This window comes from Desmodus rotundus, chromosome 3, assembly GCF_022682495.2.
Source record: "Desmodus rotundus isolate HL8 chromosome 3, HLdesRot8A.1, whole genome shotgun sequence".
NCBI lineage: Eukaryota > Metazoa > Chordata > Mammalia > Chiroptera > Phyllostomidae > Desmodus > Desmodus rotundus.
Window position 1 is genome coordinate 9,858,586 of NC_071389.1, and position 16,178 is coordinate 9,874,763.

General features: G+C 57.0%; 1 protein-coding gene across 13 annotated transcripts in view; it reads left to right on the plus strand.

Moving 5' to 3' along the window:
• The window catches only part of ARHGEF10L (Rho guanine nucleotide exchange factor 10 like), a 152,708-nt gene that overhangs the window by 54,779 nt on the left and 81,751 nt on the right, over window positions 1–16,178 (plus strand). For all 13 annotated transcript variants that reach the window (XM_045190581.3, XM_053920416.2, XM_071220851.1 and 10 more), the window contains 3 exons: window positions 863–1,051; window positions 1,763–1,796; window positions 15,546–15,637. In XM_045190581.3, coding sequence (XP_045046516.2) covers window positions 863–1,051; window positions 1,763–1,796; window positions 15,546–15,637 — 315 coding nt within the window. The remainder of the gene's footprint in view (window positions 1–862; window positions 1,052–1,762; window positions 1,797–15,545; window positions 15,638–16,178) is intronic.

The window sequence follows — 16,178 nt, forward strand, 5'->3', positions numbered from 1 at the left end:
ATCTCTCCCTTCACTTGTTCGCGAAAGTTGCAGGGCTCCGGCCCGGGGCCAGGCCAGGACCTGTCCCCAAACAGGCATAAAACACATCCTTACTCGTTCACAGATTAGGAAAACAAGGGATCACGGAGAAGGAAGACAGGACCTCATTTAGTTAGGGCAGTGGCTAGGGGAGGGGGCTGGGAGTGTCTTTGCTTGACTTGAGCTTTGAGGGCCAGCAGGAGACACGGCCATGAAGGGGGTCTCCGAGGAGGGAGGAGCAGGGGTAAGGCCGCAGTGGGCAGAACTCCATGCCTGGGAGCATGCCCACCCCGCCCTGCCCCAGCCAGCCTGTACCCTGGCACCTGAGAGCGGGTACCTTCAGGCTCCAGATACTCCCAAGCAGCTGTGTTTCATGCCGCCGTGCATGCCGAATAAAGTGCTGCGTGCAGAATGAGCCTGCACGTGTTCGTTTGCACACGTGCAAAGCGCACAGCCATGTATGCACACACAGAAACACACATGTGTGTACTTATATGCACACACACAGATGCATTTAAAAAGCCCCCTTGCTTATAAAATAGGAAAATAGGAAACAAGAACATGAAAGACAGGCATTCAAGTACAGATGGGCACCTGTGCACCAGGGAGGCTTGCTCCCTCCTCCTCTCCGTTTGCTGCCCTGCTTAGAGCTCGAACCCAACCACAGGACCCCTCAGGGGCACAGGAGGGCCGTCAGGCCTGGGCGTGGGTTGACCTAGTCTCTGGGAACTGCCCTTGTTCCCTCACTCAGACCTGCAGAGCTGCTCGCTCATTTTCAGCCATCTCTCGCTTGGCCAAACTCTGAGACCCTGCAGCCCTGCTAATAACTCCTCCTACCTTCCAGGAGATCAGCTGGTTCCTGAAGGAGGCCTAGGCCCCTCCTCAGGGGCGGAGGACGACCCTGGAGAGGCCTTTGAGTTTGACGACAGTGACGATGACGAGGACACCAGTGCTGGCCTGGGCATCCCAAGTGTGGCTCCAGAGAAGGACACAGATGACCCACTGATCCATTTGGACTCCGCCCCTGTCACTGGTAAGGTGCTCTGGGAGCCTTGGGTCCTCCTGTTCCCAGGCCTCTGGGCGGGGGTGGAAGCTGCAGGCTCCCAGAGGTGCCTCTGGTCCCTCTGCTGTCCCCAGAAAGCAGGAAGGGAGAAGTCATGGGGAAGAAGCTGCATTCTTTTGCTTCCCCTGGGAACTGGGATTCCTAGCATTCCTGCAGCATCTGGTGTGCTTTGGCACATAGTAAATGGAACCCCCCCACCCCTCCCTGCTGCCCGCCCCCCCACCCGCCCATAGCTTCTTCCAGGGAATCACACTAGCCAGAGAAGCAGCCTTCCAGAGGATTGGAGAGTCCGTGGCCCTGGGGGCGGGAAGGCCATGATAAGGCTGGTGTTAAATGGCAGCTTCTGGGCTTTTGAGCCTGTCATCTGGGAGAGGCTGGGGACCAGACTAGCAGGAACTTCCTGCATGTTTGGGGACAAGGGACTCCTTGACGAGCTGGGGGTGGGGGGCAGGCCCAGAGCAGGCAGGGCTGCTGGTTCTGGTTGGAGTTGGGATGTGGGCCACAGGAGTGGGGGCGGTGCAGGCAGGACAGGTAGGGGAGCATGATGACAGTGAAGAGGCTGGGGGAAGGGAGGCGGGCACTGCGGGCACCCAGGCCTGCTGGGCCCTGTCTCCTGCACCCCAGGGAGTCCACTGGGCCAGCTGCCGGCCTGACGGGCTCTCCTCCTGCTCTTGCCCGCAGACCCAGACCCAGCAGCCGCGCCGCCCCAGACGCAGTAAGTGAACCTCTCTTCCTTGTGTGGTTTTTGGTGGCTGGAAAAAGAGGAGACTGGGCAGGAGGTGTGGGAAAGGGTGGGGCTGCATCCAAATGGCTCACGGCAGGTCTTGGGCTAAGAAGGAATGTGTTTCAAGAGGGAAGAGGTCAATCCTTACAACTCACGTTACTACGTTACTACTTCTTTCTTTTGCCCACAAGCCTGTGAAATAGCAGAAGGCAGAACTAGTTCCCAAACCTGGCTCTGCCCCTTGCTAGCTGCATGGCTTGATGAAGTCATATGAACTCTGCAAAGATAAGTCTGTGCAGAGATATGCGAGATGGAGACAGTGAAGTTCTCGCCCCACCGGGCTGTGGCTGAGAATGAACCGGCTCCCCGGTGTTCAGCGCGGTGCCTGGCCCAGTTGTCTTTGCTGTCACCGTCTGTTCTGCCGATACCGATCCCATTCCCATGACTGCTGTCAGGGATTCTGTCTTTCTCCACCCGGGAGCCTGTCTGGGGCAGGGCTGCCTAATGGTTAAAAGCCTGGATTTGGGGTTGATTGCCTGCATCTGACTCGGGCCCTGGCACTGGCTGTGGGTCCTTGTGTAAGTCACAGTCCTCTGGGCTTTGGTTGTTCTCAACTGTAAGGTGGGCCACTGCTTCCTTCTTAGCAGAGTGCGCTGTTGGTAAGAGGCCCAGCATTGCAGCAGGCCCCAGGTCAAGGCCCTGACCCTTCCCTCTGGGGTCTTTGGCAAGTCAGCCTGGATTGCATGGTGCACCTGGGGGCTGGGGGCCTGCTGCTCACTGCTGGTCTCTGGGGACGTGGGTACTTAGGGAATCCTTGTCCAAGGGGAATGCTAGTGGGGGTCTAGGCCCTGGGGTGTGTGGCCAGGGGCAGCCATCCCGGTGGGGGGGTGTTTGAGACTCCCTTTGTCCTCTAGGTGAGAGGGGCGGTGACTAATTCTCAGGCAGGTGTTGCCCAGCAGGAGGCCTCTGAGAGGCTGATGTGGCCCTGGGCCCCTGGAGCAGGAGGCGGTCCTGGATTCAAATGTGTGTCCCCGCAAGGTTGTAGTGCTTGTTTGTCGCAGGGAGTGGGCGGCCCCTGTGTAATTAAGGCCCCAAGTGGGAGCTAGCTTCTCCTCCCTGATTAGGGACCAGAAATGAATCAGCAGTCCTTCTCTGGGACTGGGGAGTCCCAGAGGTGGCTGTCATCTCCCAGGATTGTAGCCCTCCAGGTGGGCTGGGAGCGAAGGCCCAGAAACTCCCTGTCTCATGGGGGAGGCAGCCACTTCAAAGTGGGACAGGGAAGGGTGCCCAGTGAACTGGGACACCGGCCTGAGGGAAGTCAGGAGGGGCTCTTGGCTGAGCGAATGAGTGTAAATTCACTAGTGGGGACGGGGTGGGGGTTGGGAGGGGCATCCACATGGAGGAGGTGACTGAGGAGTGGCTGTGAGCATCGGCCAAGTGTGCCCCCACCCAGGACCTGGCACTCTTGGTTCTTTCAGGCCACCCTCCCAGACACCCCCATTCCCTACCTTGGGGTCAGGAGCACAGCAGCCTGGCGCCCCCCGCCCCCCGCCCTCCTGCCTCCCCTCCATGTATCCTGGGGACCTGATAAATCTGCAGCCAGATTGTGTGTCTGGTGCTGAGGCCCCACTGAGGCTGTGACCCAGTGGTCCCAGAGCTGCCGCCTAGTGCGTTGTGTTCATCAGCCCACTGGTCAGCGCAGCTCTGGTGGGCCCAGGTGTTTCTGAAGGAGGCCCAGTCCCTCTGCCTGCCTCCCTGCCGCACGGCCTCTAATCCTACAACTTGCCCCGGAGCAACCCTTGGTGTTCCAGTGCCCTTGAACACCATCTCTAGGAGACACCAGGGCCGGAGTCCTGCAGGTTCAAGTCTCCACCCAGCCCCTCACTAGCTGGGTGGCTTTGGGCTGCCTGTGAACCTCTCTGAGTCCCAGTTGTCCCATGAATAAGATGGAAATAATACCATCCACCTCGAAGCACCCCGAGGAGTAAGTGGGACAGACTGTGGGAAGCATGACATACACACACTGTGTTTGCTTCGTCCCCCACCTCCTGTCCAGTTTGGATGATTCCAGTGTGACGGGGCCGGAGGGGCGGAGATGGTGTGCCCACTGCCTTGGGCTGGGCCTGCAGTCTTACCAACACCAGGCATGAATAAAGATCACGCCTAGGTGGGACTGGGTGGGACGGGAGACCTTGCAGAACACTGATCACAGCAGGAGTCTGAAGAGGCTCCATTCCAACCCTCTAATTTTATTCCTGGGGAGGTTGAGGGGTGGGACTTGCCCGAGGTCACACCCTGGGATGTGGTGGCCTCCTAACTCCTTGTCCAGTGCTCTTCACCCGTCTCCCAGCTTCATTCCCTCCCTTCCAGGCCTTCATTTCCCTACGTTCCAGCTCCTTCCCTGGGTGGTGATTTTCCACTCATGAGTCCTCTGGGTGGTGAATCTATCCAGATCAAGTTCCTCCTCCTTTTTACCCAAGAGAGAGGAAAAACATCTTGATTTTTCTTTTTAAACTTCCCTAAAGGGTAGTCACCAAGCACACTCTGCTTTAAAAAACAAAGCTTCCAGTGGAGGGCATCTCGCCTCTCCTGAGTGCACTTCCTCCATGGCCCCTGCCCCAGGTTTTGAAATAGCCTTGAGGCTTTGCCTGGCTGCCTGCCTGGCCTGAGAGGCTCTGGACAATACAGGCAGAGAGTAACTACCCAGATCCGGGCAGAGCTGCCGCTTTGCAGGGACCTCCTGGCTGTCAGGGCTCTCGGAGGGAAGGAGGCAGCGCCAGTTGGAACCCCCACGTCCCAGCTGGTGGCCGGAGCGTGGTGGGTACAGTGAGGGCTGGGGGTCCAGCCTGAGAGGGCCTGGTAGCTCGGGCTCTGAGCCACAGAGCTGGCTTCAGGTCATGCTCTGCTACTCACTAGCCGGGTGTCCCTGGGCAAGTGGCTTCCAGTCCCCAGCCTCACTTTCTTAACTAGTGAAATGGGCTCTGTGGGGCGTGCACAAGTTAGCATTTATCCAGTGCTTAGTCTGGCCGGCACATCCTGGCTGCTCCGAACGCATTTGCTGTTGTTATTCTGAGTCCTGGTTTAGGTTTGGTTTTGGAAGGAGCTGGTTGGGCCCTGCCCCCTGGGAATCAGACAGACCTGGGTTTGCTCTGGCTCTCACCGACTCTGGGAGTCTGCACAGGGAAGAAAATTACACCTGCCAAGTGGGCAGTTATAGGGACAGTTGAGGCTGGTTAGCAGTGAGGTCCAGGGGTGTTGGGTCTGTCTCTGGCTTTCAGGCCCGTGGACTTCCAGTCCCTTTGCCTGCTGGGCTGGGCTGCCCAGAGGAGGAAGCTGGGCTGCTGTGCGGTAGACAGAGCTGCTGGCGTTGCTGGGTGTGCTATGCTGAGGCTGGTGCGGTGAGTCTTAGGGTTGGGCCACCCTGGTCAGCACTCCCAAGGAGTGAGGCTCTGCTGCTGGGTAAAGGCAGCCTTAGAAGCGCTCAGCTAACTGGTGGCCCCTTCTCTTTCCTCGATAGGACACATCTATGATCAGATGATGATGATGATAAAATAGCAGCAAATAATAATAGTGATAATGATGCTGTTTACTGTGTACCAGGCACTGGGCTAAACACTCAGGCCCGTGTACTCCTCCCATCTCTAGGAAGTGGGCACTGTCATTACCTATGATGCAGGTGGGAAACTGAGGCTCAGAGTGGTCAGGTGGCCAAGGTTTCATATAGAGAGCTTGTGTTCATTCAGATCGGAGACTAGACTGGGGTCCTCTCTGACGGGAGACCAGGTGTGGGCTGCTGCGCCCCCCTCCGGGATCACGGGCTCTCGGACTTTGGACTTCGGCTTACGGTGGGGGGTGCAGATGGCTCCCTGTGAAGGATCTGAGTGATTGTTTGTGTGTTTACTTAAGAACTTTGCCTGCCAGGAGATGCTCTCTAGCTTTGGGGACAGTAGTTTCTGAGCAGTTGGGGTGTTCCGTGGACCCCAACTGGGAGCCAAACTGAGTAGCCTCAGTACCCCCTGTGTGTGATTCTGGGGGAGGCCCCTTCTCCTGCAATGGGAGCAGTTAAAAGCAGCCCGTGCTGAGGTCTCGCGATGGTAGAGGGGTGAGGAGGTGTCTCCCCACCTGCAGGCCAGCCCCATGGGGACAGCTTGCAGCTGCATGCTTGTCCCTCTGGCTCAGCCTGGTGCCAGGCACAGGGCGAGTGCTGAGGACACCCCTGTGGAATGAGCGACGGGACTGGTGGACAGAAGGATGGGTGAGTGGGGCCGACAGGGGACTTCCAGTTGTCTCCATGGACGCAAACAGAACAAAGCGGTGTGGAAATGGAATCTCTGAACCTGGTTTCAACTCTGGCAGGCGACAGGGGCCAGTGGGAAGGGAGTGCATGAATGGCCTGAGGTCACACAGCCAGAGTCCCCAATCCTGCTGACGCTGATGGTGTGCACTGCCACTTACTGAGTGCTTCCCACACATTATCTCGTCCCCTAGGCACTGCGGCCCTTGAGACAGGGACTGCTGATGGCTTCCCTTTGGCAGATTAGGAACCGAGGCTGAGCGAGTTGGGGTAGTTTACCCACGAGCTCATAGGGTTGGTAAGTGGCAGGTCTGGAGCTTGGCCCGGCTGACCCCCCAGCCGTCCCTGGGAGCCTGCAGGGTTGGCCTTTCCTGGTGGCCTTTGTGGCCAGTGCACTCACAACCAGCCTGAGCCCTCTGGGGGCGGGGGGCTGTGGCTGGAGGAGCAGCCTCGGCGCCCAGTGGTCGCTGGCTTCCTGTGTTTCCCTGGACCGCAGTCCGCACCTCTCACCCCCACTGGGCGCGTGGGCTGTGCACTCCGGCCTCCTGCGGAGTTGTTTGCTCTTCCTGCCTAGTTTGCTGCCACCCTAGAGGGGCCCCTGCAGTATCAGCATTTCCTGTTGGGTCAGGCCTTTGGCTCCTGGCCTGGCTCACAGGGGCCCCCGGGAGGTACCAGTTTTGCCCTTTCCTGGGCTTATCCAGACAAGATGGACCATGCTGCCCACTGGCCAACATCTCTTAGCTGGACCTGGGCCCTGAGGGAAGCAGGTGGGCAGCTGGATTCCCAGAAGGGCCAAGGAGCCCATTGTCCCTGGATGCATCAGGGGCTGACAGGGTCAGGCCAGGAGGAGGCTAGGCTCGGGAAGCAGCATTTACATGAGTAGAGACAGGCTGGAGGGCCTGCCTGCAGCTTGGCCTTGGCCCTGTGACTCCTGAGGCCTGTGGGAGGGGAGCATGGGGAGCAGCTGGACAAGGCTGGAGTGGCCCCCAGTCCCCGGAGGAAATTCTCCCTGGGGCACTCAGGGTTTTCCGGATTGCTGCAGGCCCAGCCTGGAGTTGTTTGGAACCTGGGGCTTGGCCTTAAACTTGCCATTTTCCCAAATCCCAAGTGCCCATAGCCTTTTTGTGTTTTGTCCTGCAGGGCCAATGTGGGACCTGAGCCCCAGCAGGGGTCAGCTCCCCACAGTGGAGTCCCTCCTGGAGACACTCTGTGGCCCCTTGCCAGTCCCTGAATTGGAAAAGCTGTACTTTTGTTTTTTCTACTTTCCCACCCTGGTTAAGTGGATTTCCACACCAGAGCTGTACAGCCTTTGGATCGCAGGCCCTTTGAGAGCCCAGTATAAAGCCACGCGGTCTCTCCCCGGGAAAAGGTACACCCTGCTCATTTGTGACATCGAGGACCCTCTCAGGAAGCGAGTGAGGCCCATCCCGGATCCCTGGAGCGGTAGGAGGGCTCTGCCTCCTTCAGCTTCCGTGGCCGGCGCCCGGCACAAAGAAGCTGCAGTACCAACAGCTCACACGTGCGCGAACTTCATGGTTTATGTCCTCACACGTCTCATTTTCATTCTCGTGACTGTGGTAGTCACAGTGACATCACCGTCCTCCCCCAGCGATGTCCACGTTCCAATATCTGGAACCTGTGAAATGTTACCCTGTGTGGCAAAGGGACTTTCCAGATGTGATTACTTTAGGGATCTTGAAATGGGGAGGCTGTCCCCGATTGTCCCGGTCACCCCAATGGACTTGCAGGGGTCCCTGTGAGGAGGCCAGAGGGTCAGAGTCAGGAACCACTGAAGGCCTTGCTGTTGGCTTCGAAGATGGAGGAGGGGGCCACAAGCCGAGGGGTATAGGCTGCTTATAGGAGCTGGAGAAAGACAAGGGAGTGGACTCTTCCCCCAGAGCCCCCAGAGGGAGCACAGCCCTGCCAGCGCCCTGCCTTTAGTCTAGTGAAGCCCATTTCAGACATCGGACCTCCACAGCTGCCAGATGATAAATGTGTGTTGTGTAAGTCACCACGCTTGTTGTAGTTTGTCCCAGGAGCGATAGGGGGAGGAGCAATAATTTGACCCAATGGCCCTGGAGAGAGGGAATTATTCTGGGGCCCGTAGTGCAGACCCCGAGAGGTGCAGGCACTGGTCCAGGGGGCTCGGCTGGCACCTGGGCTGACAAGCCGAGGTGAGGGTCTCCTTTTGCTCTTCCTGCACAGACCCCCTGCCCACCCAGGGCAGGGCTGGGGCTGCCCTTCATCAGTGTTCTCCTCCCTGCCCTTGACCTCCATCCTTGGGCCTCTTATCATGCACGTCCTTACTGAGTGCCTGTGAGGGGGCAGGCACTGGAGGCGACGTGGGCGAACGGTCCCTGCCCTCCGATGGTGCTGACATTCAGTGCAGGGTTGAGTTCTTCGCTGTGCCCCGCCGGTGTGTGTACGGGCTCTAGAGCCAGATAATAACGGCCTGTGTGTAATCTGCACTCTTATTCACCGTACCCTGTTCTAAGAGCCTCAGCTGCCTTATTTCATTGGTCCTCTCACGGGGGCCCTGTCACAGTTCCTATGTACATATGCGGAAACAGGTGTCAAGAGGGCCTGTCATCAGCCCGAGGTCAAGGGGCCGAGATGAGATGAGAAAGAGCCCGGTGTGCGTCCAGAACCAGTACTCCAACCCTCTCCCACGGAGCCCCACCTGCCCTGTCTGTCAGCTCTCCTATATATCAGCTCCTGGGCCCAGGACCTTATCTGCTACATTTCCTCTCTGTGAAGTGGAACAATAGACCCACCTGATGAAGCCCTTGGGAGGAGGAAATGAGATGTCAGGACACATGCTTAGTCAGTGACCTGCTCTTCATCACTGTCCCCAAAGGGTGCGGACCTGCCTGGAGCAGGGCTCCAGAGCACAGGGGGCCCACTTTGGCCAATGCATCACTTACCATCACCCTAGATGTGTTTTCTTCCTCTCTCTCTCTCTCTCTTTCTTCTCTCTCTCTCTCTTCTTTTTCCTTAGTAATGGTTATGCATATTTGTTGTAGAAAAGTTGGAACATACAGAAAATGATAGACTAAGAGCAAGCTTCAATTCTACCACCGTGTTTCTGCCCAGCTGCTCCGCTGTGCACATGTACAAGTGTACATATATTTATAGAACTGCGGTTTTATTACACATACTGTTTCATGGCTCACTTTGTGACCTAATTACATAGCGTGAGCATTTTCCCATGGGAACCCGTGTTCTTCAGAACCCCACGTGGTTCTTGATAAGTTATTGCTGAGGGTGCAGGGCCTGTGCACGCTCCAAGTGTTGCGCCCGGCACTCTGGAGATGGCGGGGAGGAAGGCGTGTGCACTGCAGAGCAGAAGGCCAGAGGCGCTGTCTAGTTCAGCCTCTGGGGCTGTGGGGCCAGGCTCCTGGGTTGAGGTGGTTCCTTGGGGGCCCTGGGTGCTCGCTCCCCACGGAGGGCGGGCTGTGGTATGGATGCTGTGTGAGGGGCCCCTTTCCAGATCTCCCCTGGGGGCTCCTCATCACTCCTACTTAATGTAGTAAGTGATGTGTGACTGTGGTGGGGTGGCACAGGACAGGCGCCCTGGGTCCTGGAACCCTTCTGGATGTGAAGGGGTGGCCGGGCCACAGCGTGAGGAGATGGACGCACACAGGGACCCTGTAACTGGAGGAGGGGTGGGGACAGGGTGGGGACGGGAAGTAGCACCCCAGGAGGACTGATTGTGTGCCAGACCCTGTGCTTAGTATTTTATATGCCTTCTTTATTCACCCCTTAGCAGAACCCTAAGAGGAAGGAGGTATTGTTGCCCCATTTCATAGCTGTGGAAACTGAGGCACAGAGAGAGCTAAGTGCTTTACCTGCATTATCTCATTTAATCCTCCCAGTAGGAAGTGAATTGATTATTCACTCCACTCTACAACAGCTCCCAGACATTCAGTGACTGTCCCTGAGTGCAGAGCCAAGTGGCAGAGCTGTGGTTCGATCCAGGTCTGTTTGCTCCAGGGTGTTCCCGTCACACCTCAAACCCATGAGCCCCGGTTCTCAACCCCGGCTGCACATCGAACCCAGTGGGAGCTTTAAAGACACTGTTGCTGGGGCCCCTCTGGACTCACTGGTCAGAATCACCCAGGCAGGGGCCTGGGCAACTGCAATGGGCAGCTGCCTGGAATCATCCGAGCAGGCCCTCTGGCTTTAACCTGTTCCGGGAACTAGAGAGAAGGTGGCTTCCTATGGGCTTAACGTTTTTGCCTTTCTTTTGAGTCTCTTGGACTTGGGGATGGTGGACGGGGTGGTGGTGGGGAATTTCGGTGGTGGGGCGGGGCGCCGCCCTGAGCAGGCTTCCCTGGGCGGGCCCTCTGTCTCGGCCTCTGCCTGCTGCTACAGATTGGGCTCCACTCAGGGCCTTATAAGGCAAAGGTTATTCTGGTCCTCTGTATTCATCAAAGGTGGAATTTTCCCCCCTTCACATTATTCCTACCTTGTCCTGGAAAAGGCCCCGGAATGCCCTGCGTGTGGGGGCCCAGCTAGGAATCCTCAGACCATTCTGGGTTTGGGGGTCTTCTCCTTGACCGCCCTCACTCTGTAGGCTCTGGGAACGGACCCTGTGAGATCTGTTGTCATCGAGACTCACTGAGAACCTGGGGCCTGTACCTGCAGCAGTGGGGCTTCTTGTCTTCCAAATAGGTGGGGGCGGGGGAACATCAGCCACCACTGAGCGTCCACCGTGTGCCAGGGTTGGTGGAACCAGGTGACCAGGGCATGGCAGGTCCTCTCTGTCCTCTCTGTCACAGGGCGCTCACTCCCCTCTTGCCCCGGTTTGTTCCTGGAGACACAGGAGGCGGGCACAGAAAGTGCCCTGAGCGCCGTGGTGGCCTTCTGGGGCACTTGACCGAGGTCTGGTCAGTGAACCCTGTTGCTGGGCGCCTGGGAGAGGTCCTTCTGTCTGTCCCCTACCGCCTCTTTTTCATCGACCTTTTCATTCTCAGTCCCTCTCCGTGGACTCAGCACCTTTCCTTTATATCCGGTGGGCGGTACGTCTGCTGTCATCTCAGTCGCTGGCCTTTCTCTCCTGTGCAAGCCGAGAGGCCTTAGCAGCGCAGGAAGCTCAGATAAGGGTGAGCTAATTGGCCTCTTATTGCTTTTTATGGCTCTTTTATTATCTGGGGAGGCCCCAGACAGAGTGTTTGCTTACAGGGAGAATTAGACTTCTCAGCCCCACAGCAGCTGGGAGAGGCTGCCTGCCCCCACCCCCCACCCCCAGTGAGTGCAGGGTGGGCCAGTAGCCTTGGCTGGATGGGGCAAGGTGGGAGGAGGCATCCCCAGCTCATTTCTTGCCAGGCTCTTTTTCTCCCTAGCTTGGGAGGCCTTTTCCTCCATCCTCATCTGCCTGGGGAACTACAGTCTGGGAGAGTGGAGCTTGTGTCAGAGCAAGCCTTTGCGGGCAAATTGCAGCTCTGTCGCTTGCTGCCAGGTGGCCTGGGGCTGGGGACTTGCCTATTTGTGAAATAGTCATGATAAGACACGCACTTGTCCTCTGGCATTTAACACAGCCTGGGCACAGAGTAGCTACCAGCAAAATGCAGGGTGGGGTGGGTGGTGGTCTCCCGCCACCCTAGGAAGACCTGCCCACCCACAGGCACGGGTCTCTTCCCTCCCTTGGGGCTCCCAGGGTCTCTGTTTGCCTCAGCCACGGAGGCAGTGCAGGTGGGCACGAAGGTGACTTCTCTGTGCTGTGGGACCCCCATTCCTCAGCCCAGGAAGCCGGGACTGGTACCTGGGCTGGCTGCTCAGTGGAAGTGAGCCCAGACTAGCTTCTCCGCCGGCAGGCGGCTTAGCTCTGTGCTGTCTTGTATGACGGCCACGAGCCACACGTGGCTATTTCAAATGAAGGTAGTTACAATCAAGTGCACTGTGTTCTGCTCCTGTGCAGCCAAGAGGCTCCCGTTTGCAGCCCCACCCTGGATTTTGGTATGTCCTGAAGTATTTCCAGGTCCCTGCGAAAGCTGCCTGACCTCATCCCCAAATACCCACCCCTCCCGCTGCCCCTCGATGCCCCTCGATGCCGTCTCCAGAGTTTGCCCAGGGCCGTCTCAGGGATTCTCCGGTTGAACTGCAGCCCAGCAGTGGGGCGTTAGGAGGCCTGTACAATATTTTTGTTGCAGCATCTTTGGCATAGATGTTTTTGCCACAAAACGAATTGGCCGTAAGGCAGTTTTGCCATAAAAGAGATAAAATCGTGACAAATGAAAGGTGGATATGAAAATGAGTCACAGGCCCTGGCCGGGGAGTTCCGTGGTTTAGAGCGTCGTCCCGTCACACCAAAGTTGTGGGATCGATCAGCGGTCAGGGCGCATACAAGAATCAACCAATGCATGCATCACTATGTGGAACACCAAATGTTTCTCCCTTCTTTCTCTCTCAAATCAATAAATAATACAAACATGAATAACAATTAAAAAGGCTACTGAGAAACACAAAAGATTTGAGTCTCTTGAAAGTGTGTGTAGGTTCGCGGCAGTCCCGTGCGAGCACCTGATTGTACTTTGTGGGTCGCATCTGAGCACCTGGGTTCGTCCTGTGGGAAATGTGGGTTCAGCTCTGCGCCCTGCAAGGCGGCTCTCGGTGCTGCTTTCCCTCTCCTCCCGACGCACAGGCGTGTGTCTAATCAGCAGCCGGCTCCTGGGCGGGTCGTCGTCTGGAAGAAGTGCGGACCGCTCGGAGAGCTCGCTCCGCTGTTTCACTATTTCCCCCCCAGTTTGTCAATGGAGAAATGAAGCCAAACTGACAACTGGCGGAAACACATTTTAAGTTTGCCCAAGGCGGTTAATTCGTCAGTGGAGAAAGGGGACCACCACCAACAAACCAACCGTATTTTATCCCTTCTTATGACAGTATTGTCTTAGGGCCAGTTAGTTTTGCCGTGAAAGTGTTCATGGCCAAATGTCCCGCACAAGAGCACCCTAGAGCCATCACGGTTTCTTGTGGACGAAGACCTGGACCTGTGTTTCTGACTCTGTGCTGAGTGCTCTTTCTCTTCTTCCTTAAAAAAAAACACACCAAACCAAAACAGCACAATGCTAAATAGTCTAGCACAGTGCGGCCCCTTGCGTCACGGCGAATCCGTGATCTCAGTGAACATTTAAACGTAAGTTCCCTACTCCTGGTTGCAAGGGCACAAACTTTGTCGGCAGACTGCCTGGGCTTTGGGTCCCAGCTCCCTCTGATGGCACTGAGTGACTCTGGGTAAGTCATTAAATCTCTCTGAGCCCCAGTTTCCCCATCCGTGGCATGAGGCCGATGATGCCTAATATGTCCTGTTGTGAAATGAAATACGCAAATACAGGGGTGGCCAAAAGTAGGTTTACATTTGCGAGTATGCAAAACGGAGTTTATGCTTGTTATTATTAATTAATGATTGTATTATCCGTACAGTATTCCAACTGTCAACCTGCTTTTGTGCACCCCTGTGTAGGCAAAGCAGAGCAAGCAGCACCTCACAGGTGTGTCGTAATGGTCACCGGTTGTCACAGTTAATGTCTCAAAGCAAACTTTCAGCCAGGCTCTGCCCAACTCTCACGTCGACTCCGGCTGGAACGGTCGGGTTCTGTCTGAGTGTTTCGGAGTGGCGTGTCCAGCACCTTCCCGGTGTCCTGTGTGAGCAGGTGTTGGCTCATGGAAGCTGCTGGTAGAGGCTGGGGCTCAGGGGGCTCCCTTCACCCCAGCAGCCCCTGCTGGTGCAGACCAGCCCCATCCCCTCTTGGCGTTTACTTCCCGTTGGTGGAAAGCCTTCCCCGAGGACTGAGTCCCTCATCCCAGGGTGACACCGCTGACTTCTGGCTGTGTCACTGGAGCAGAGATTAGCTTCTCCAATGGGTGACTTAGACCTGCGTTGTCCTATACAGTGGCCACTAGCCACAGGAGCTATTTAAAGTAAAATTAAGTTCCTTAGTCACATCAGTCCCACCAGCCACATCCCAAGTACCCAGCAGCCACGCGAGGCTCACGGAACAGCACAGACCTAGATGTTTCCACGTTGCCTGGGCTCTGTTACCTGAGATGCAGTTGTAAGAACCCGGCTTCGGGGCCAGGCAAGTGGGCTCCACGATCTGGCTCTGCCCTTCACAGGCAGTGTGATCATGGGCGGATCCCTCTGCTTGCTGCCTGAAGGCCAAGGGCCCACTCACAGGACTGTTGCTCATTCTCCTCCCTCCCTTCTCCCTGCACTGTCCTGGGCTTCATCTCCCCCCACCCCATCCTCCACTAAGGGCTCAGGGCTCAGGTACCAGGAAGTTCAAGTCAATTCTTGACCTCAGTGGCTGCTGTCCTGGGCAGTTGGGCAGGGTACTGGATGGGCAGATGTGGCCCGTGTATTCTGAGTGTGGGCTTTAACACACACACACCTCTTTCAATTGGACTAGTTCCAGATTTACAGAAAAGTTGTAATGGTAGCACATAGAGGTCTACCTACCCCCTCACCTGCTTTCTCGTTGTTAGCATCTTACGTGACCAGGGAACATTTGTCAAAACTGAGAAACCATTCACTGAACTCCAGACTCAAGCTGCTTTCTGCCCATGTTTCTGCTCATGCCCTTTTTCTGTTCCAGGGTCCCATCCAGGGTCCCAGGTTGCCTGTGGGTGTCATTCAGCCTGCTCTGGGCTGCGACGGTTTCTCAGGTTTCTCTTGGTTTTGTGATCTTGGCAGCACCGGGCAGTAGTGGGCAGGTGTTGTGTAGTGCCCCCAGTCTGCGCCTGCGGGCATTTTTCTCCTGGTTGGACTGGGGGTGGGGGCCTGGGTAAGAAAGTGCAGAGGCAGGTGCCCTTCCTGTGTTGCGTCATGTCAGGGGTGCGTGATGCCTGAGTGACGTCACTGGAGACAGTCATGTGATCACCGGGTCTGAGTGGCGTGCTGTTTCCCCACTGTTTCCTTTTGCATGTCCGCTCCTGGGAAGCAAGTGCCTGAGTCCAGCCCATTCTCAGGTGTGTGGGGGTTTAAGCTCTGTCTCCCACGTGTGGTTTTGCAAACCTTTGCAAGTCCTCATTTCTCCCAGGAGGCGGGTCCCCCAGCCCTGGCCTCCAGCTCCTTGTGGGAGAACAAGGGGGTGATGAAGGTTCCCAGTGAGCCTGTGCCAGAGGGGAGACCGGTGCCCATGCCTGGGGAGAACTTGGCCTTGATCGCTGTGACATATGTGATCTTTATGTGGTTAAAGCAGCAGGTCGGCCTGTGGTGCTTTCTAAAGATGAGGAAGGGGCTTATTCAAAGCCTCCACAGCCTCCTGCCCGACGGCCTTGGGGGCCAGAGGCTCCTATCCTCAGCCCGCCCCTGCCCATCACGAGCTCTACTGTTCTGCCGAGGGGGTTGCTGGAGGCTTCAAGAGTAGGCTTTCTCTTTCTCTCCTGCCATCAGAAGCTCTGTCCCCCTCCCTTTGGGCTCACGGGCACTGTGTCTCGGCCTGCAGGGTGCCGGCTGTGGTGAGCAATGGAGATGCTGTGGACACAGCTTTGCCTGGGGTTCGGCGCTCCAGCTGGAAGCGGAAGAGCTCCCGTCGAAGTAAGTCCCCCTCCCCGCCCTAGGCCTTAGCCCCAGGAGGGTGGTGCCAGGGTAACCTCAGAGTCCTTTACTCTAAGCTGCGAGAGCTGACGTGGGCCCATGCAAGCTGAGGGGCAGTCTTCACTGGGTGGGCTGGGTGGCTGTTCAGAGATGGACGGGCCACTGCCCAAGCTTGACAGTTGCCCCCATTTGTCCTGAGAGCCTCAGTCCAGGAGTGGACCACACATTCAGCCGTTTATCGGCTCCCCAAATACTTCTGAAACAGTTGGTGGGTGTCCCCCTGTGACAAAGATGAGTTTCCTCTGGGAGCAGGGCCAGGCACACAGGCAGGCAGTTACTGCGAAGAGGGCAGGTGGCAGAGTGGGGAGAACCCATGAGTCCTGAAGGCAGAGAGCCCGGGAGCTCAGGGAAGGGGTGTCCAGGTAGAGGGGACACCTGGCACTGGGGACCAGTAAGCATCAAAGGCACAACAGGGACAGGTGAGGCTGCCATCTCCCCAGCTCCTCCTGGGCCTCAGGGGTCCTGGTGTTTTGAAGGCAAC